Here is a 22,615-nt window from a genome sequence, read left to right on the forward strand (position 1 = left end):
AAAGAGGTTAAGTGTGCAAGACAATGCCTGAGGGGCAGTGGGTTGCCTGGGGAGTGGAGGGGAATTCAAGGGAGACCATTCACACAGATCAAGCAGGTCCCCTGGACAGGTCAGGAAGGGACATCACTCCATCAGCTCTCTCCCTGCTAGGTAGCTTCACACCTATCTCACCGCATCCCAGCTCACATGGTTGGCTCTTTTCAGGCCAACCTACTCACTGTGCCTCACTCTCGCTTCTCCCTTTTTCAACCCTATGTTCCCGCCTGAAACTCCCTCCCCTGTCTCATCTTGCAGACTTCTACTTTCCCCATCTTCAAGGCCCTTCTGAAAGCACACCTCCTCCAGGAAGCCTTCCTCGATTCATTTCTCATCTTCCCACCCTAGTTCCCCACTGTGCACTGCTTGAACACATCTCTGTCCCTTAAGCATAGTGTACTCCCACTGTCGGTTGTCTCATGCACTCATCTTTTCATTTTATCACTGCTTCCCCTTAAAGGGAATTTGTTTTTGTGCCTGTCTCCCCTGGTAGGTTAGAGTTGTCATCCCAGAATTTTAAGGATGGAAGCTTCTGGATGATAGACTGGAATGAGACCAGGCTTAGTTTATAAACCAGAGAGACAGACAGACAGAGAGACCGACCTTGACTTTCAGTTCCTGGTTCACCCCCAACTAGATGCCAATCCCTGGATAGCGGGGAGAGGACAACAGAGTTAGTAGGCACAAACTCTGTCCTCAGGGAACTTACAGTTTACTGTGTGCAGAGCGCTGTACTGAGCACTGGGGAGAGGACAATAGAGTGGCTGTGCTCCCATGGCTGTTTTCTGGGTCTGAGTCACAAGGAATCAGCCCAAGCCCAGGGCATCTGGGATCTGGTGCCTTGACAGATTTCAGTTTTGCAATTGGAAGAACTCCGTGTTTCGCTAGGCCCCATGTGAGCTGGCCGCAGTCTCAGATGTCTCAGCTCCAAATCTTTCGCCAGTGGCATTTTCGCCGAAGTCTCGGCACACCCTGAACTGGCACAGGATGGTGTCCCCACCTGCATCGACACCCCCAAGAACCGAGAGCCCCCAGTGGGATGGGGTTCGGGTCCCTTCTGACCCTCTTGAATCTGACCCAGCACTTGCCACGCTGCTTGGCACAAAGTAAGCACTTCACGACCCCCTTCTCACTCCCACCCCCACCACTCCCAACCTTGCTATGCCTTCTCTTCCTCTGGGGCTTCGTGACTCGCCCTCTCATCCTCCTTGATAGGCTACATGGCAACTCTGAGTCTGGAGGTCTGGTTCTTGCACTGCCGCTGAATCCTGGGAAAGCAGGGTGGCTTCTGGGGAATGGGGGAGGGAAGGGGATGCCTTCCCGGGAGGGGAGAGGAGAGGGACGGAGGAGGGAACCCCAAAGGGGAGATGAGGTTCAGTTCAGCACAGTTGGTTAAGCCCTGGGATAGTTCTATGGGGAATCAGACAACATCAAATGCTAAAATGTCTTTGGCTCCGACCAAGGGTGAGGGGATATCTCAGGCAGATGTCTGAAAAGGATCCCTGTGCCGCTCTGCCTGAAATGACTGCTTCGTCCTCCCAGGCCTGGCCACGTCTGCCCCTGACCCCTTAAGGCACTCACCCGCCAACCGGGCGGGGGTCCAGAGACTGCTCTGGGCCAACCGGGCCAACAGATTCCTCTCACAAAGCTGGAGTCTCTGCTGGCACCCAAATCTGGAGTCTGGGGGTGGGGGGCCCGGTCTGGTCCATAATGCTCTCCGCTCTGTGCCTTAGCCCTCTGGTCGGGGTGTTCCCAGGGGAGAGTACCCCGAGGGGAGGGAGGGGGACTCTTTGCGACCCCAAACAGGCGTGATGCTTTGCAGAGTAATTTCTTGAGAAGGCTGTAAATCATCAACAATAAAACTGATTTTCCCATGCTCCCCATCCTTCCCCTCCCTCTCCCATTCCAGATGAACCGTCGATTCGGTGGGGAAGGGGTTCTGACTCGCTTCTCATCTGCTGACTCACAGGTGTGTCTCAAGTTCAGGAAGAGGGAGGGAGAAACAGACCCATGGGGGAGGGGGCGGGGAGCAGGAGAGAGCCAGCATGCTGCATTTGGAAATCCTGCGAGGTGCAGGCTGTGCCGGGGCCCAGGCCGATGGTGGGGCTCTAAGCTCTGAGCCTGCCCGCGGGGCCGAGCGTCAGTTCCGGATAGTGCCCGGAATCCAAGCGATGGAGAGCTAAACGGGTCCTGCACCTCTCCTAACCAGCAGACCAACTCCCGGAGGGGCCCCAGAGGCTCGGAGTGCATTCAGCCACTCTCCTGGCCTCTAACCTCTGGGACCGTGCCCAGGGGACAACAGGAGGCCCCTCCTGGCCGCTGGGGAGTGTGGGAAAGCACCTGCCTATCCCCTTATTCTCTCCAGCATCACCTCCTTCTTGATGAAATCCAAGATTCCCAGAGCAACACCCCAAATCCCTCTCCCCAATTTCTGCCCTTCACACCTGCCTCTCCTGAAGCAGAGAGTCAGAGGATTGATGGAGGGAAGGAGGGTGGTAGGGAGGGTCCTGATGCAGGTTTTATCGAGCCTGCTGAAATGGTCGGGTTCTGGTGGCATCCCGGGGTTCTGGGGGCATTCTGGGGTCACGGGGTTGGTTGCCCACTTGGTCTCCGGTGTTCCCGGGTGTGGTGGCGGGCGGCCCAGCCTGCGAGCCTAAGGCCAACCCCTGAACCCTGACAGCCCAGGCCTGCACACCGTCTGCAAGACCGACCTCCCTGGGGGAGCCCGCGGCTGGCCAGACAAGCCGCGTCCTCAGAACGGGGCCCCGTAAAACTGCACCTGCTCACGTTTTGGCAGCTCGGCGTACACTAAATGAGTTCTGGCCGACTCTAGTGGGCCGTTGAGCACAGCGGCGTAATAAAAGCGAGTTCGGAATCACACAGACAAGCCTTCTCATCCACACCGTGTGCTCTGCGGGGCGGACTGGCCAGGCGGCTGATAAACCAGAGGAGATGAGCAGACAAGCGCTCCGGAACCGCCGGCCGTGGCCAGGTACACGCCACCGCCGTGATACACAAAGGACTTTGCGGGGGAAGAACTAGCGAGCGTCCGCGGACAATGATGCCGCTTTCTTAATTAAGATTTTCATTACTGATACATACATTAGGGCTCCGCCGGGGCGGGAGCTGAGCGCTCTCGGCACTAGTGGGGGGTCCCGGCTCCACCTTCCGGTGGCCCCATGCCACAAACCACACCACAGCCTACACCGTGGACCATGTCATGGCTCAAACGATGACCCACATCCTGCCCAGGGTAGTGTACGTTCGGTGACACCCATGACATCCACTAGGCCTGGTGTGGCCCTGTTCCAAGCCCTTTGGAGCTGGGAGAACACGGGCTGGAGGGGGCTGGGGAGAAGAGGGAGGGAGAGGGAAAATGGATGAAGAGAGGGAGGGGGGAGAGGATGAGGGATGTTGGGGGAAGGGGAAGAGGACAAGGGGTGGGAGTGGAAGGGGGAGATGAAGAGGGGCTGTGGGGGAGAGGAAGAGAGAGAGAAAGGACGATGGGGGAGACAGAGGGAGGAGGAGGGGGAAGGGAGGGGGCAGTGGAGAAAACAAGCACTTGGGTAGGGGGAGTTTGGCTCCAGCTCCCCAGGTTCTCAATGGGATGATGGGTGGGCACTGGTTCAGGGCACTGGCACTGGGCACTGGCCCTGGCCTCTTGCCTCTGCAGAGAGTGAACAGGGCAATAACCCATCTGGATGAATGCAGAGGTGCTCCTCCCCTAACCTCAAGACCCCACTGGACTGGCGGGTGGGGTCAGACACCCGGTCCCGCCAAGCTGAGGGCGAGGGAACCCCACACGGGGAGCCGGCCAAGGGCAGGTGATGACGAGATCAATGGTGGGGCCTTTCCTCTGGGCATGCTCAGCACCCCAGACCCTCACTCCAAGGCCAAGGTGTAATTGTCCCATCAGCCCACACAACGGGGCCAGACCCGCCCAGCAGATTTGCTGGGAGAAGCAGAGACCTGCTCTGAGCCAGAGACACCGGGCTGCGTCTGTGGCCTGCTCCGACATCCTCCCCCATGGCCCACCCCGACCTCCACCTCCAAGGCCCACCATGACCTGCCCTCTTAGGACTACCGTGCCACCATCACTTGGTCAACCCCAGATGTGCAGGGGAATGGGGTGGGAGGGTTAGAAGCATGGAGGGAGGGGCAGCAGAAGCAGCTTTCTCCACCCAACCTGGCTCCAAGGGGCCCTGGAGAAGACCCTTGTGGTCCCCTGTCTCGGCTGCAATTCCTCTGCACTCCTGTGAGGGACGCTGGGGCCCAGGGCACCACAACAGGTGAGTGGTGTGCCACCTGCCCCTCCCCCCCCACCTGGTGGCCCCAGCCACTGCCTCTCCCATCTGGGCCTCGGATGGGAAGCTACTTACCGGAGCTGAGGCGCTGCCCCTTGCTGAGGAATCCGTGGAGTGATTGATCGCCCGGGAGCTGAAAAACACACAGCAGGAGGAGCAGTCAAAAGCCAGCTGGTGCCCACATGCCCGGCCATCCCGACCTGCAGTGGGGGCAGGGGTTTTTCCCTGAGGGGTCTGGAGTCCCCAGAGAGGAGTGGCAGGGGCTCGGAGCCCTGGGGAGAAGCTCCTGAAAGGCCTGACCCACTGTGTCAATCCATGGTACTTATCGAACACTTCCTGTGTGTAGAGCTGTACTGAGTGCTGAGGAGAGGACAGTAGAGTTAGTAAGCACAGTCTCTGCCCTCCAGGAGCTGATAGTCTACTATATACACCGTGTGGTACCAAGCACCCGAGCACTGGTGAGAGGATAATAGAGTCGGTAGAGATGATCCCTGCCCTTAAGGAGCTGGCAGTCTAGTGGGAGAGACAGGCAGAAAAACAAAGTACAGGTATGGGAAACAACCAAATACAAAGATATAAATATAATGTTACAGTGGTGGGAGGATGTGAGTGGGCTGACTACCCAAAGGACGTAGGTGATGTGGGAGTGATAAGTGGCATTCTGGCGGAGAAACAGGGTGGGGAGACAAGAGATTAACCAAGGAAGGCTTCCTGAAGGAGGTTTTTTAAAAATATAATAGTATGTTAAGCCCTGAGGTAGATACAAAATAATCAGGTTGGACACAGTCCCTGTCCCACATAGGGCTCACAGTCTTATCTTAATCTCCATTTTACAAATGAGGTAACTGAGGAACAGAGAAACTAAATGATTTGCCCAAGGTCACACAGCAGACAAATGGTGGGGCTGGGATTAGAACCCAGGTCCTCTGACTCCTTGGCCCATGCTCTTTCCACTAGGCCATGATGCTTCTCTTAAAACGTGATTTCAAAAGGGCACTGAAGGTGGGAGAGTGAACATCTATCATCTATGAAAGGGGAGGGAGTTCTAGGGAGGAGGAGGATGTGAGCGAGGGGTCAGCAGAGAGATAAATATATAATTTATTCATATTAATGTCTGTCACTTCCTCTAGACTGTAAATTCATGGGGGCGGGGGACGGGCAGGTTCACTAATTCTGTTGTACTGTACTCTATACTAAGTGCCTGGGAGAGTATGATACAGAGTGAAGTGTGGGCTGGAGAAGGGAGAGACGGGAGGAAGGGAGGTCAGTGAGGAGGCCGATGCAGTAGTTGAGGAGGGATAGGATAAGTGGTTGAATCAGCATGATGACCGTTTGGAAGGGGAGAAAAGAGTGGATTCTAGATCTGTTGTGAAGATAGAACTGACAGGATTTGATGATAGACTGAATATGTGGGTTGAATGAAAGAGACGAGTCGAAGAAAATGCCAAGGTTAAGATCTTGTGAGGCAAGAAGGAGAGCGGTGTGGTATTTAGGATGGAAAAGATAGGGGGAGGACAGTGTTTGGGTGGGAAGATGAGGAGTTCTGTTTTGGATGTGCTAAATTTGAGGTGTCAGCAGGACTTCCAAGTTGAGATGTCCTGGAGGCAGGAGGAAATGTGAATCTGCACTCCATCAATCACCTCACCCCTCCTACCTCACCTCGCTGCTCTCCTACTTCGAACCAGTCCGCACACTTTGCTCCTCTGGTGACAACCTACTCACTGTCCCCCGATCTCATCTATCTTGCCGCCGACCACTGCCCACATCCTGCCTCTGGCCTGGAATGCCCTCCCCCTTCATATCAGACAGACAATTGCTCTCCCCACCTTCAAAGCCTTATTGAAGGCACATGTCCACAAGAGGCCTTTCCTGACTGAACCCTCATTTCCTCTTCTCCCACTCCCTTCTGTGATGCCCTGGAATCTGGATTTGCTGCCTTTATTCACCCCTCCCTCAGCCCCACAGCACTTATGCACGTATCTGTAATTTAATTATTTATATTAATGTCTATCTCCCCCTCTAGACTGTAAGCTCAAAGCAGGGAATGTGTCTACCAACTTTGCTATATCATACTCTCCCAAGCATTTAGTACAGCACCCTGCACACGGTAAGTGCTAAATAAACACGATTGATGGATTGATTGATTAACTGCAGAGAAGGAGAGGGGTCAGGGCTGGAGTGGTAGATTCGGTAATCATCCAGACAGAGATGGGAGTTGAAGCCGTTGGCAGCGAATAAGTTCTCCCAGGGAGTGGATGTAGGTGGAGAATAGAAGGGGACCCAGAACTGAACCCTGAGGAACTCCCACAGTTAGGGAAAGGGAGGCAGGAGGAGGAGGCTGTGAGAGGGACTGAGAAGGAGCGGCCAGAGAGATAGGAGGAGAACCAGGAGAGGACAGGGCCAGGAAGACCACTTATGGAGCCTCGGAGCTGTGGGGCTGAGTCATGGCTGTTTTCTGGTGAGATCTGTGAGGGAGCACTCAAAGAGAACGCAACCTCCTTCGGCCTGACCCCAGCTGCCCCTTGGGTCCTGGCCCCCCTTCGGCGGCCATATCGTGGGTGGGCCGGAAGGGGCGATGCGGAGTCTGGCCAGGAGATGATGAGCATGGCCTGCAGGGCCGGAGATGCAGACTGGGGAGCTCAGTGGGGGTCCCTGGGATCCGGCACTGGCCCAACTGCAGGACTGCCCCCGTACCCCTGGCCTCAGGTACCAACCCAACCCTCCATCTCTGCACAACCCGGGGCCCCTAGGACCACTGCTCAGCCAGCCAGGCACTGGCCCAGTCAGGTGAGGGCTCTCAGCTCCCTGCCCCCCCTCCACCCCCGGCCACAAGACTCCTGCTCGAACGGAATCCGACTCGTGGAAAATGCCCTGCCCTCTGGCAATCCACGTCAAACACACAACAGGAATCAAACCAACACAAGGAAACACTTCTTCCCCCAGCGGAGCGGGGGCGACGGGAGCATATGGATTCCATCCCCGCAGGGAGCTATCTGTGCAGCTGGAACCACCAGCAGCATCCAGAAAACTTGGGACAGATCCTTGGGCGAGCATCTGTGCTAGGTCACTGGGGAGAGTCAGGGATGGAGAGGGGAGAGTCAGAGGTGTTGGCTAGTCCATCACTAACCATAAGGGCAGGGGTACAGGACAGTGACCAGCACATGGTTACTCCTGCCCCCGGCCCCTAGTCAGCGGGACTATTTCAGGCAGGTTTGCCATTGTCTAAACCACCCATGAGCCCCAGGCAGCAGAGAGGCCACTGCCCCATCTTTCCACCCAGAGTTCTCACCCAGATCCTAAAAGTGAATCCAATGCCGGCCCAGCGAGGCAGGATTCCTGAGCAAATGTGACCAAGCCTGAGGTATGGCACCAAGTCTGACTTCCTCCAGATGACCAGAGCCCAGCTCGTGGATGCTGTGGGGGCACATACACTCAGCATGTCCAGGCCTCCCTAGTGAACAAGGCTTACTGTGAGGAATGCAGCCATGAGTAGAGTCCGGGGCCGGAGGAGGAGAGCAAGTAGAAAGTGAGAACATGGGTTTGAAGCGCCTTGGGGTTACGAGGGTTTTGGTTTCACCACCTGCGGTGCCCCAAATCACTAGCCAAATCCCCCTCTCTCATCCGCCCCGGGACTGGGTCACCCGTCTGCCCTTGTGTCCCAGCTTGGGATCTCATGACCCCGAAGGGCTCCCTGCTGGCTGGCTGCTCTCTGAGCCCCAGGTCAGCCTCTAGCACAGTTCCACTGCCTCCTCCAGGGCAGAACTGGGGGGGGGGGTGGTCTTCCCCTGGGAAGGGGCTCTCCATTTTCTGGTAGGGGGTGGCTGACCCTGTGACTCCCCAGCGGCTCCCACAACTCCTGGGTGCTACTCCCTATCATGGCTCTGGGTAACCCAGGAGCTCCTCCCTGCATCACCGCTGCCCATGCTCCCCCAGGCACCCCTCCCCGATCATAGCTCTGGGCGTGCTCAGTTTCCCAGGGGTTGGCAGTGGTGCCCTGTGCTGAGGTGGAATCCCGGCTCTGCCACTTGTCAGCTGTGTGACTTTGGGCCAGTCACTTAACTTCTCTGTGCCTCAGTTACCTCATCTGTAAAATGGGGATGAAGACTGTGAGCCCCATTTGGGACAACCTGATGACCTTGTATCCCCCCAGTGCTTAGAACAGTGCTTTGCACATAGTAAGCGCTTAACAAATACCAACATTAATTAAACACAAGCACGCAAACACATGCACACAAGCACACACACACACACGCACACTCTCAGTCAAGATAGCTCAACAGCCCTGAAAAGTTGAAAAGTTTTGGGGCAGTCTTGAGAGGACCAACTGCTGTAATTTGGCCTCTCAGAACAGCCCAAAGCACAAAATTATACATTCAGCCACCCACTCACCCAACCATTGCTCCATCCATCCATGCAATCCATCCATCTGTCCATCCATCCATTCATCCATTCATCCATTCATAACAATAATAATAATGATGTTGGTATTTGTTAAGCACTTACTATGTGCAGAGCATTGTTCTAAGCACTGGGGTAGATACAGGGTAATCAGATTGTCCCACATGAGGCTCACAGTCTTAATCCCCATTTTACAGATGAGGTAATGGAGGCACAGAGAAGTTAAGTGACTTGCCCACAGTCACACAGCTGACAAGTGGCATTCACCCACCCACACAACCATCTATCCATGAGAAACAGTGTAGCCTAATGGTAAGGGCACAAGCCTGAGAGTAAGAGGACATGGGTTCTAATCCCGGCTCCACTACTTGTCAGCTGTGTGACTTTCGGCAAGTCACTTTACTTCTCTGTGCCTCAGTTCTCTCATGTGCAAAATGAGGATTCAATACCTGTACTTCTTCTACATACTCTTTGAACCCCATGTTGGACCTGATTATCTTGTAACTACCCCAGCACTCAGTACAGAGCTTGGCACAAAGTAAGTGCTTAACAAATGCCACTATCATAATTACTTTTATTATTCAAATATGGCATCAACTGAGATCCTACCAAGGGTTTGACATTGTATTAAATGCTAGGGAGATTTCAATGGTAGCCAAAGATGCATTCCCAGCTCTCAAAATCCTGCATCTTCAAAGTTCTTCTGAGATCACAAGTCCTCCAGTAGGCCTTCCCTGATTAATCTCCAATTTCCCCAACTCCCCCATCAGTATTTTAGGGCCACCTAAGCACTTAATAACTTAACCACCCTCAGCACTTGTGTACTAAGCTTACACAACTCATTACTTAAGCACTAACAAGGTACATGTTCCCTTCTCCTTCCCCCTTCTAGAATTTATTTTAGTATCTGCCTCCCCTGCTAGATGATAAGCTTCTTGGGGCAGGGAACTAACTCTAACTAACTCTACTCTCTTTTCACCAGCTCTCCGTACAGCACTCTGCACACAGTAGATTGTCAGCTCCTCGAGGGCAAGGATCATATCACTAAACCTTATTGTCCTCTCTCCAGCGCTCAGTACAGCGCTCTGCATAGAGCAGATTGTAAGATCCTGAAGGGCAGGGATCATGTCTACTTTATTGTCCTCTCCCCAGTATTCAGACAGGGCTCTGCACAGGGTAGACTGTCAGCTCCTTGAGGGCAAGGATTGTGCATATTAACACTTCTATCTGCTCCTCAGTGCGCAGTTCAGTGTTTGGCACGCAGTGGGTGCTCAATGTGTATGACTGACTGACTCGAGGAGCTTGCCGTCCTCCTTTTGGTATACTGATTGATCACTCCATTACCCAGATGGGAAACAGACACGGCATACCTGCACACAGACAACAGAGTATATTTACATGTGAAATGCTCAAAAAAAATTATGGCCTGTATTTCTAGAATGGTGCAGTGTATTTTTTTTAAGATATTTTCCAGGAAGCCCATTTAACTTAATTACATCAGACAGCATTATATAGGATGTAAAATAAATACCATTTCCCATTAAGAATGTTCCATTACATTTCTTCTTACCTTACTATGTTGCAACGCTTAAAGATAAAAATAGTATTTTGTGGGTCGGGGACCCGAACGCTCCTGCCGCTTTTCATTTAGAATCGGAACACTGGCTGCCCATTCAGGGCTGGCTGCTGGTCTGGGAGGTGGGGGTGGGGAGGCGGGCGCAAGGGGCGGCACACAGTTCCATCTCGAAAACAGCTCAATCCACAGAGCAATCCCCAAAGATGTCCTCATCTGAGCCACCTTGCCACACAGAGATCTCCACACCCAAGCCTCCTAGTCACACAGAGATCTCCTCACATGAGCCTCCGTGTCATCCAGAGATCTCCTCACATGAGCCTCTCTGTTACACAGAGATCTCATCACTTGAAGTTCATCACACAGAGCTCGCCTCACACAGAGATGTCCTCGCCTGAGCCTCCTTGTCGTGCACAGTTCTCCTCTCCCGAGCTTCCCTGTCATACAGAGATCTCCACATATGAGCCACCTCATCATGCAGAGATCTCCTAACCCCAGTCTCCTTGTCATGCAGAGATCTCCTTACATAAGTCTCATCATCACAGAGATCTCCTCACATGAGTCATCTTGTCACACAGAGATCTCACCACACAGATCCCCAGGCCCCCTGGTCCCTGCCTAACTTTATGATGATCCACACCTAAATAGTTGTGATCGTAGTCATCAGGTGCTTACTACTTGCCAGGACTGCACTGAGCACCACGAGAAAGCACCCGGTTGGAAAGCATGAGTTCCCAGCACACACATTGCAGGGTAAGACAAAGTCCAGCAAAATTCAATTGAGGATTTTCTTGGACAGAATTGTCTTTATATATCATTATATATATATATAAAATGATATATAAAAATTAATAACAATAACACACGGTCCCGAATTGAATACTAAGGCTAAAATTTAATCTCAGAATCCTTAAACTATTCATAAATGTTCATAAACGTCAGAAGACCCCCACTCCTTGATTGAATTACAATGAAGGCTGCAATTTGGGAAACGTGTATTAATCTACGTGAATTTATATTTCTGCAGATCCAATAGTTATTTCATTGATATGGGTGCTTCCTTGCTGATGGTGGGGGGAGGCTGCCGGGCCCACTCCTCCTCGTCCCTGGGAATCCAGCCCTGCTCTGCGGGCCGGGCGGCCAACCCCACCTTCCTCCAGAGTCAGAGGGAGAGACGGGGGTGGGGGGAGCTGCCTCCAGGCAGGAAGGTAAGCCTGGGTGGGGGGTGAGGAGGAGCTGGTCTTCACACCTTAGGGCTGTTGAGTGGGCAGTTCTAAACCTGGCCAGGGCAACACTGAACTTTAGTCCTGACACCTTGCATCTCTTCCCCAGAAGTTCAGAATGTGGCACCATCCATCCATCCTTTCATCCGTCCATCCACTCATCTGTTCATCTACCTATCCATCATCCATCCATGTATCCACCTACCCACCCATCCATCCATCCCTCTCTCCCTCCCTCCATTCCATCCATCCAAGTTATCGGCTTGGAGCTCTGCTAATCTGCCAGTGCACCCTTTTCACAGATGGAGGGACTTACTTAAGGCCGCGTGGTGGTGAAGCAGGGAGGCAGACTCGAAAGAGATTGTTGCTCAGATTGCCCATCACAGACAGGTCCGCTTGAGAGAATGAGCTATGCTTGAGTCCCCCTCTGCCCCAGTAGCTACAGTGTCCCCCTCCCTGGGGCAGCTGGGGCTGAGGGGGAGCGAGGGCCAGCCGTCTGGCCACACACAGAGTGGGAGGAGGGAAGGAAGAGCTCAACAACCACCTCCACCCACTGACTGGAAAGCGAGGCCCCTCCAGACATCAAGACTTTGGATGGTGTGTCTAGTGCAGCCAAGAGTGGGGCAGTAGGCAGAGGGGACTAGGATCCCTTTCCCACCCCCTCTCGGCAGAAACCCCAAGGTCTGAGTGGGATGCCTTGCCCCAGGGCCACTGTCGGACTGGGAGGGACCAAGAGGGATGGCGGAGGCGCAGAGGGACTGGCCGAACCGAGACCACGGGTCACCTGGTGTTGATGCACATCAAACCAAACAAACCGGTGGGTCGCTCTGGCATAGGAAGCTCTTCCCACGTGGGCCACCCCCACCTCCAGACCCCAGAGGGGGCCGTCGTCCACTATCTGTAGACGAGCAGGAACAGGAGCGCTAACTGCTGATTTCTTCATTGCTGCCTTGTTCCTGGGTGTTGTTCCAGCCTCCCTGACGGCTTCTTGAGGTGGTTATTACTGTGAATCAGGAGGAGGGAGGGCTGAGACCTTTCGAAGGAAACATTTTGTTCAGAGCTGCTCGACAGAAAATAAAGCCAGCAGCTTGCTTGCCCTGCCCCCAGACACACTCAGAGTGTGCTCTCCATGGGTACAGCAGTAACGGTCATAGGGCTGGCTTACCTTGGGCCCGGGGTCCTCCCTGCCAGGATAGGGCTGGGGCTCAGACCCAAGAAGAGCCATTTTTGGCTGTCACCAAAGAAAAGAAAACTCTTCCTCCAGGCCCTCCTTGCCATCACTGCCAAGCTCTGTGATTCCCAGGATGGATGCCGGGAGGCCGAGACCAGCGTCCAGAGTGAGCTGACTCAGTCACTCTGGCACCACGGCCCCCAGCTCCCCTGGAAAGGACGGGGCTGGGGTGCAAGCCTTCTGCACTCAGGCTTTATTAGCATTTTTCTCATTATCACATCCTCTTGTAATTGACCTTTTTTGGTCTCAGACTTTATTAGCAAGTGCGTAAGAATTCTCTCCCCTCAAATATCACATTGATGATTTTGATTCCCCAACCTGTGCACACTTGCGTGCTCACATTCTCTCTCTCTCTCTCTCACACACACACACACACACATATCTGTGCACATATATATGTGGTTTCTCTGCAAATACCCGTGTCATCTGTACGGGGCGCTGAGTACAGTATATTGGGCCTTTTCTCCAGGGGATGGTGGAGTAGGCAAACTTACAGATGGAAAGTGGAGAACTCAGGTTCACTGCTGGATTCCAGGGGGTCTCCTTCCCGGACTGCAAGGGGAGGGGGCACAGAGGGAGGGAGGGGGTACAAAAGAGGAAGGGTACAGAATAGGAGAATAGGGAAGCAGCATGGTCTAGTGGATAGAGCCCAGTGCCTGGGTGACAGAGGACCTGGATTCTAATCTTGGCTCCACCGCTGAACTTCTCTGGGCCTCAGTTTCCTCAACTGTAAAATGGAAATTCATTACCTGTTCTCCCTCCTACTTAGACTGTGAGCCCTCTGTGGGACAGGGACTTTGTCTGAACTGACTGATGTGTATCTGTCCCAGCACTTAGAACAATGCTTGATACATAATAAGTAGTTACCAAAAAACAATAAAAAAAACCCAAAACAAACAGAAGAGGGAAGTATGAGTGGGGTGCAAAGAGGAGGGGCAGATATGGGGGACACAGAGGATAGGGTCATAGCAACAGAACTGGGAAAGGTCATTCTGGAGGAGAAAATGACTTCTAGAAAGGCAGGGAGAGAGTCCAGCCCACTGGCCAACAGGAAACTCGAAGCCCATCCTAGGAAGAGGGAGGTGGGGGCAGGGGTCTGGGGTCCGGCATTTTGCCTGTAACAGAGGGGGCACTTGCCAGCTGCTGGCTCACCTCCACCCTGGGTGAGGCCCAAGGCTGGACCAAACCCTACAGGGAAGACCAGTTGACAGGCACCTTGAATGTGGAAACTAGCAAGGTGCCCCGTGCCCCGCACCCCCTCACTTGCGTCCAGACACCCGGGGCCTGTCATGTGCCTCTCACTTCCCGGGGTTGTGCCTCGCTGGGAACCCTCAGGCTCCGGTCCGGTCTGAGAGCGGCTCTCATGGTCCTTGTTCCAAATGCTAAACTGACCCTTGGAGGGTGCTCTCTGGCCGCTGAGGTGTCTCCTCAACTCACCAAATGAACCACCTGCTCTCCCATCGCCTTAGGGCAGAGGTCACCTCTGCCCCTCACTGCGGCCGGAGGATGGTGGGGACGAGGAGGGGGCACTGGGAGTCACCTATGACCTTGCTGCAGACACATCCGAACATAGTTGTTGGAGAGTCAGGTTCATCAGAGAGTCCATGCAGAGTCACTGGGGGAGAGTCAGGGTAGAGAGGGTAAAGTCAGGGGCATCAGATGGTCCATGTGGGGCCAGTGGGGGAAAGTCAGGGACAGAGAGGGAAGAGTCAGGGGCCAGATGGTCCATGTGGGGTCACTTGGGGAGCATCAAGGATGGAGAGGGGAGAGTCAGGGGTGAGGGATGGTCTGTGCTGATTCATTGGGGGAGAGTCAGCAATGGAGGGGGAGAGTCAGAGATGGAGGAGAAGAGTCAGATGTATGGGATGGTCTGTGCTGGGTCGCTGGAAAGAAGCAGGGATGGAGCGTGGAGAGTTAGAGGTGTGGGGTGATCCAGGCTGTGTTGCTGGGGGAGAGTCATGGAGGGAGAGGGGAGAGTCAGAGGCCCCCACCCAAACTTGCCCTCTCAGTCCTGCCTAAGATACAATGCAAAACAACCACAGAGGCATGCCTTGCCGTGAAGGTGTTTGGGATCTCAGACCCTCCAAACTGAGGGCTCCTGGAGCCCTCTACCCAGCCCACCGTATACCCAAAGGGCACCCAATCCTGGGAAGGCCATGGGGCTACCGGTGGGGGCTCCTACATGCCCACCACCCACCAGAGGGGAGGTATGTGCTCACCCAGAACTCTACCGACCGTTCCAGCGGATTCATCCTCCGCAAACAGCGGCGGTGGAATTCTAAACACCATTATTCCCCTCCGTGTTAACACTCTCCGTTATCTCGCAGAAACAGAACTGAGTGAATGTGTACACAACACCAATCCATCCCCCTTTAAAAAGCAGTTTTTATCTTTTCTACTCAGTGGAGGGAGGACAGAATGAATTCCGAACCGAGTTTTCTTTCCCATTTGTGTTTCGTGCGAAGGGAAGGATGATTTCACAGCAGAGACTTACACACCACAAAGATTTACCCGGCTCTACAACTCCCCACCACCCTGGACCCCGTCTTCAGGTTCCCCACCCCCTTGAAACCTCCACCCTGTCTCTCCATCCCCCCAGACTCCCATCCCTGCCCTTAGCCCCCAGATCATCCTGGGAACCTTGGGGAGGGGGGAGCCCACAGGGACCCTATCACTGTCCACCTGATGGCTGCGTAGACAGAGCCCCAATGTCAACACTGCCTCCACCCACCCTTCGCCATAATCCCCTCCTGCTGGCCGAGCTGTGGCTGGGGGGGCTCCACCTTCCTTGAGGAAACCCTTCAGAGTGTTAAACGTACCCCAAAGAAAGCCAGTGTCCCCCTGCCAGGCTCACTCTTCCACAGAGGGACAAATCAAGTGGAGGAAGTGGGAAAAGAAGTGGAGGAGGGAAGGAAAGAATAAGAAGAACAGGGAATGGAGGAGAAAGCAGGTCCAGGAGAAAAGGAAGAGGAGAGAGAGAGGTAAGCTAGTTGGAAGTGGAAGAGCAAAGGGGAAAATCCAGGAGGGAGAGGAGAAGGGAGGGGAGGAGGGCAGAAGCCTGACAGGGTCAGGTGGGCCCAGCTTTCCACACATGGTGCCCCTCACTGTTCAGGTGGAACCATGGCAGGCAGACCCCCAGGCCCCAACAACATGGATGCCACGTCTGGTCCCGCCTGTTGCTGGAACCAGCTGGCAGTCAGCTGGGCTGCCAGCTCACTGGGCACCACCCCCAGATCGAACAACAAGAAGGCTTGAGCGAAACATCAAGTTGAAACCCCTCACCTTTGGCATATGAAATGGAGCAGGAGGAGGGGGAAGAGGAGGAGGAAGAGGAGGAGACTGTGGCAGCCTGGGAATACCAATTGGTTAAATCTCTCTCGAGCCAAAACAAATGCCTGCAATGTGTTCCAAAAACCACAGGTAACAAAGTGGAGGCCAAGATGGCACCCACACTTACACACACATGAATGCGCATGTTTACACACATTCTTCCTACCATTCACCTTTCTCCCTTTCTTGGTCAAGTCCTCCCATCACCCCATCATGACAGTCAGAAGGTCATGGGTTCTAATTTTGGCTCCACCACTTGTCTGCTGTGTGACCTTGGGCAAGTCACTTCAATTCTCCGTGCCTCAGTTACCTCATCTGTAAAATGGGGATTGAGACAGTGAGCCCCGTTGGGGATAGGGACTTTGTCCAGCCCAATTTGCTTTCATCTACCCCAGCACTCAGTACAGTTCCCGACACATAGTAAGCGCTTAACAATTACCATAATTATTATTATTATCTTCACCAATCAATCAATCAATGACATTTATTGAGATCTTACTGTGTGGACAGCACTGTATTAAGCTCTTCAATCAATCAATCAATGGTATTTATTGAGTGCTTTCTTGGTCATAGTGAAGCCCTCCCATCAACAATCAATCAATGGTATTTATTGAGCATTTATTGTGTGCAGAGCACTGAACTAAGTGCTTGGGAGAGTACACTATAACAAAGGTGATAGACACATTCCCTGCCCATAAAGAGCTTACAGTCTAGAGGGGGAGACATTACTATAAAAAACTAAATTACGGATGTGTACACAAGAGCTTTGGGGCTGAGGAAGGGGCGAATAAAGGGTACAAATCCAGGTGCAAGGGCAATGCAGATGGGAGAGGGAGAAGAAGAAATAAAGGCTTATTCGGGGAATGCCTCTTGGAGATGTGCTCTTAAAACCGCTTTGAAAGTGGGGAGAGTGATCACCTGTCAGATATGGAGATGGAAAGAGTTCCAGACCAGAAACGGGACCTGGGCGAGAAGCCGATGGCGAGATAGATGAGACGGGGGTACAGTGAGTAGGTTGGCATTGGAGGAGCGAAGTGTGCAGGCTGGGCGGTAGCGGGAAATCAGAGAGGTAAGGTAGGAGGGGTCCAGGTGATTGAGTATTTTAAAACCGATGGTAAGGAGTACCCGCACGTAATAGTATAGTAGGAGTGTGGTAGGGTAATAGTGTAGTGACAGTGCAGTTGTGCAGTGGTAGTGTGGTGGTGTAAAGATAGCGGTAGTGATAGTGCAGTGGAAGTGTGGCAGTAGAGTAGAGGTGCAGTGGTGGAGGTGGTGGCAGTAATGCAGTGGTGGAAGTTCATTCATTCATTCAATCATTTTTATTGAGCACTTACTGTGTGCAGAGCACTTGGAAAGTACAATTCGGCAAGAGATAGTGACACAACGGGCTCACAGTCTAGAAGGGGGAGACAAATCTAGAAGGGGACAGTCTAGAAGGGGGAGACAAGAAGGGGGGAAGTGATGGTGGTAACAGAATTGATGGAGAACCAGGCCTGCGGGGTGCAGTGCAGCCAGGCTGAGTTCTTGAGTGGTGCCTCCCAAGTGGGAGACTCGTTCCCTGGCTTCAGGGAGCTTCCAGGCTAAGGGGAGAGACCAAGAAGTGAAACAGCCAACTGGGGTCAGAGCTGGCACTCGAAGAGGGTCCAGAGAAGCCCTGTGGCCTAGAGGAAAGAGCCTGGGTCTGGGAGGAGGGAGACCTGGGTTCTCATCCTGGTTCTACCTCTTGACTGCTGGAAGATCCTGGGCAAATCACTTCACTTCTCTGGGTTTCAGTTTCTTCACTGATGAAACGGGAATCCAACCCCTGATTCTCCTCCCCCTTAGGCCATGAGCCCCATGTGGGACAGGGACTACATCCCTATTATCTTGTAACCTTCTCACTGACCATCGATCTCGCTTGTCTGGCCACTGACCGCAAGCCCACTTCCTGCCTCTGGCCTGGAACAGTCTCCCTCCTCAAATCAGACAGACAATTACTCTGCCCCATTTCAAACCCTTATTGAAGCCATATCTCCTCCAAAAGGCCTTTCCAGACTAAGCCCCACTTTTCCTCATCTCTCATTCCCTTCTGCGTCACCCCTTTGTTCTTTCCCACTCAGTCCCACAGCACTTATGAACAGATCTGTAATTTTATTTATTTGTACTGATGTCTGTCTCCCCTGTGCTAGACTGTAAATTTGTTGTGGGCAGGAAATGTGACTGTTTATTGTTGTTTTGTACTCTCCCAAGTGGTTAGTACAGTGCTCTGCACACAGTAAGCACTTAATAATACAACTGAATGAATACTCCAATGCTCAGTACGGTGCACGACACATAGTAAGTGCTTAGCAAGGACCAAAATTATAATTATTATTGCTGTCCCCCGGATCCCAGCCCTGTACTCTGACTGCTGGGTCATGCTACCCACAGCCCCTTTCCCAAGGGGAGGGGCGTGGGTCAGACACAGTTACATGGGGGTTCGGCGGGGTTTGGGGTGCTCTGAGCCCCACCCCGAGAGCTGCGTCGTGTGCTTCTTCCAGCAGGGGACGCGCGGGAGTCCTGGGTGCCGTGGGGGAAAGGGGCCAAAAGTGGAAGACAACACCTCCCCCAGTCTCACCGTTTGTTTAGGAAACACTAAAAATGATGAAAACACGTTATAAACTAAAACATATGAACTAATCACTTGCCAAGTTTCATTTTACAATCAGAGCCATTTTTGAGGTTCGAGGACGGGGGTGGGGAGATGTGCCGGGTGCTTGGTTCTCCCCCGAACGCGGCCACTCCAGGGTGCCCGCTGCCGGCCCCCGCGCCCAGGGTGTGGTTCGGGGGCGAGGGAGGGGTGAGACAGGAAGGGGCGGGGACCATGCTGCCCACAAAGCTCGCTTGTCCCACAGCCACGGGAGGACACGGTCACGCTCATGGGCGCGGTGCCGGTCGGCACACGATAAGGCTACACTTCCCGGACATTGCTGGACTATATTGAACCAGACATCATCGTCGTCGTTGTTATCGTGATTGTGGAATTTGTTAAGTGCTTTCTATGTGCTGAGCATTGAGCTAAATGCCGGGGTTGATACAAGTTAATGGCATCAGGCACAGGCCCTGACCCACATGAGGCTCTGAGTCCAAGTTGGAGGGAAAAGAGGTATTGACTCTCAGTTTACAGATGAGGAAATTGAGGCACGGAGAAGTTAAGACACTTGCCTAAGGTCACACAGCAGGCAAGTAGCAGAGTTGGAATTAGTACTCAGGTCCTCTGACTCCCAAGCCCGGGCTCTTTCAACTAGGCCGCACTGCTTCTCAGAATGGGACTTCATGTTTCTTTGAGCACATGAAACATACTGTATTTGCCACAGATGGCATCGAGAGGTGAGGGGTGAAGGGCCAGGGGGTAGGGGGCTGACTTCCCTCTGGTCCGAGCGTCTTCCAGAGCTTGGCCCCCTTCTCACCCCCGGAAATCAGCTCATCTCCCCAACATCCCATTTCTCTGCTCCTGCTTACCCCTGCAGGGACCGCTCCAGACTCTCTCCAGTACCCCAACCCCATCTGTCCCCTGCGAGGGCCACCACGCTGTACCCCCCCACCTCCCAGACCCCAGCTGCCCAGATGGCACTACACACTGCCCCGAATGCCCTGATCATCGGTGCCATTAGCAATGTAAATTCTGACATTTGGGGAAGAGCCCTCAGACTTCCTCTCCATGCAGATATTTCCCAAGTGCAAAAGTCACCCGGGTTTCTCGGACACTGGTACCCCCCGGTCCGAAAGGAGTGGAGAAACCAGTGGATTTCTGAGAAAGCCTGGAGTCCGCTGATGTCCCCACTCCCCCAGGCTTCCTGGGCTGGGGGGCTGGGGAAAGGGACGATGGGACAGGGACTGGGGTCAGGGTGGGGACGGGGTGGCTAGTAGGGAGCCCTGGCCCCACACTCCTGGCAGAGGAGAACCTTCTCTGTGACGGGCCCCCTTTGCCCCCTAAGACTTCCCTTAACTCACATTTCCATCCGGCCACATTTCTCTACTGCCACGTCATCCCGACAGCTGGCCTTCACATGACGGTTCCAATCCGCGCCGAAACCCTCCTCGGATGGTGTTGTCCCCTGATCCTCTGCTCCGTCCTGACCCGGGCCCCACAGACTGGTGGACGCCTGGCCCACACCCTGCTCCAGCTCAGACAGCCCGTGTCATCTCACGATCCTCTGCTCTGCCCTGACCCGAGCCCCACCCTTTCGGGTAACCCAGGAGGAATCTCCCTGCTCCCTGCTGGCCCATCGGCACGCTCCTCACGTTCTTCCGCCGGATGGCCGGACGGCCTGGAACGCCCGCAGAACCCCGGGGGTGCAAGAACCCGCCCAGCTCGGGAGCTTGGGGACTCCACGGGAGAGTGGATTTGCACAGACATGAGGATCAGACATTAGCAGATTTCATATTAATCTCTAGAGTCCCAAATTCATTTCCTGTTCAGGTTAATGTCCCTTTGATTATCATAGCAAACAATAACACAAAAAGTCCTTCAATTACAGCCATTAGCAGAGACTTAAAATATTAACTTTTGCAGCTCCAGCCCAATATCTATAATTACATGCAAAGAGCCAAGTTAATGTGACGTTAAGGTTGGATTCTAATTGCACCAGGCCAAGAAAGGCAAAGCTGGGGTTCACAGAGCCATTTCAACCCTGCCCCTGGGGGTGTCAATGCCAAACAGTTGCCCTCCGGTGTGCCAGCATTAACCATTGGCTCAGGGAGTGTCGGCCTCACACTATTGCCTCTGGATGTGTTAGGGTCACACAATGGCCTTCGGTTGTGCCGGGCTCCAGGGACACATTTTGGTTGTCCAAACCGATAACCTTACTATCTATCCCAGTGCTTAGAACAGTGCTCGGCACATAGTAAGCGCTTAACAAATACGAATTCCATACGGTAGGCACCTGTGTTCCCATAATGAAGACCGTAGGGGTGGTGGGAAGTGGCGGGCGTCACTGCTGCGGCTGGGGTTACTGGGGCTCCGTGGGGGTTGGAAGACTCAGGCAACTAGGGGCTAGAAACATTCATCAGTCCGATCTGTCCATGCCACCATTACCACCACCAAGCTGAAGGGAGGTGCAGCATTTCCAATTCCTCTGGTTCTGTGACTGGTCCAAGATCACAAAGCACTGGACTCTTGCCTTCCATCACTCCCCAGAAACCTGGCTGGCCTCGGTGAGGCTAACGGAGCTGAGAAGGACCAGGCACATGCAGGAACTTGGGGACACAGGTCTTGGACCCAGAGGCATCCGGGGCCAGGGCTGGATAGGGCAGGGGACAACGCAGTTGGAGCCTGGATCATCACCGCGGTACCAAACCAAATAGAAACCTGACTGTTGCTGCAGTGTGAATAATGCTAATTAATAATTGTGGCATTTGTTAAGCAGTCGTTGTGTGCCAGGCACTGTACTAAGCTCAGGAGTGGATACGAGCAAATCGGGTTGCACACAGTCCCTGTGCCACATGGGGCTCACGGTTTCAATCCCCATTTTACAGAGGAGGTAACTCAGGCCCAGAGAAGTGAAGTGACTTGCCCAAGGCCACCCAGCAGACAAGTGGCAGAGCCGGGATTAGAACCCATGACCTTCTTACTCCCCAGCCCGAGCTCTATCCACTACGCCATGCTGCGTTTCTTAAAGTGCAAGTAGATGGTCCCCGCCTGACCCAGCATGATCCATCGGGGGTCCTTCCACCCCTGGTCTTTTTCATTCCAAGTGAGCACCATTGGCTTCTGGTGGGCCCAGGGACCCCAAGCTCACCACTGCCAATGACAACCCCACCGCCAATGCCCCCATCAACATCAACAGCGCGATCATTTCTACCACTGATGTCAATGCCGCCACCACCAGCGACACCAGAGCCAATGCCGACACCACCTCCAAGTCAACCCACACCGATGTGGCAGCCGTCGACACTGCCACCACCTTCAACTCCACCTTCACTACCACCCAGGTCAAAGTCACAGGTGGCATCACAGCCAATCTCACCATCAACACCAACTGAGCTGCTGCCAACGCTGCCACCACTCGTGACTCCACCACTGATACCAAACCTATCCCCACTATCAATACCACCGAGATGAATGTCAACATCAATGCAGCTGCTGTCACCATCAACAGTGACTCCCCCACTGCCATCTCCATGACAAGCTGCCTACCACCACTGGAAGCCAAACTGGGGCGAAGAATCTGGGGGTGACAGACCCAGTCCCTCCTCCTCATCCCAATGCAGCCGAGGACTGGGCTTAGGGGAGGGAAAGGAGAGGATGCCAGTTCCGTCCCAGATACCTCTGGGGAAGGCCGGAATCTCACTCTCCCCAGGAGCAGTTGGTCGCTCCAACTTTGCCATTCCAACTCTTCCTGTCCCCACATGGGGCCATGGTGTGGGCCGTGTCCCCCTCACGGGGTCAAGCCCCGCCTCGCCCACATTACAGTGCCTGGCACCTGTGCACCCCTGATCCAACCTCCCACCAGCAGAGGACATACAACCCTGTTGGGATGTTTCCCAGTGCCCTCCCACC

General features: G+C 53.8%; 1 protein-coding gene across 1 annotated transcript in view; it reads right to left on the reverse strand.

Annotated features, from left to right (window-relative positions):
* Positions 1-22,615, reverse strand: part of LOC120638674 — a 186,319-nt gene that overhangs the window by 37,474 nt on the left and 126,230 nt on the right. Inside the window, exon 3 of the mRNA XM_039913434.1 lies at positions 4,416-4,473. Coding sequence (XP_039769368.1) covers positions 4,416-4,473 — 58 coding nt within the window. The remainder of the gene's footprint in view (positions 1-4,415; positions 4,474-22,615) is intronic.

The sequence above is a fragment of the Ornithorhynchus anatinus genome, chromosome 11 (genome assembly GCF_004115215.2).
Source record: "Ornithorhynchus anatinus isolate Pmale09 chromosome 11, mOrnAna1.pri.v4, whole genome shotgun sequence".
NCBI classification, from domain to species: Eukaryota; Metazoa; Chordata; class Mammalia; order Monotremata; family Ornithorhynchidae; genus Ornithorhynchus; species Ornithorhynchus anatinus.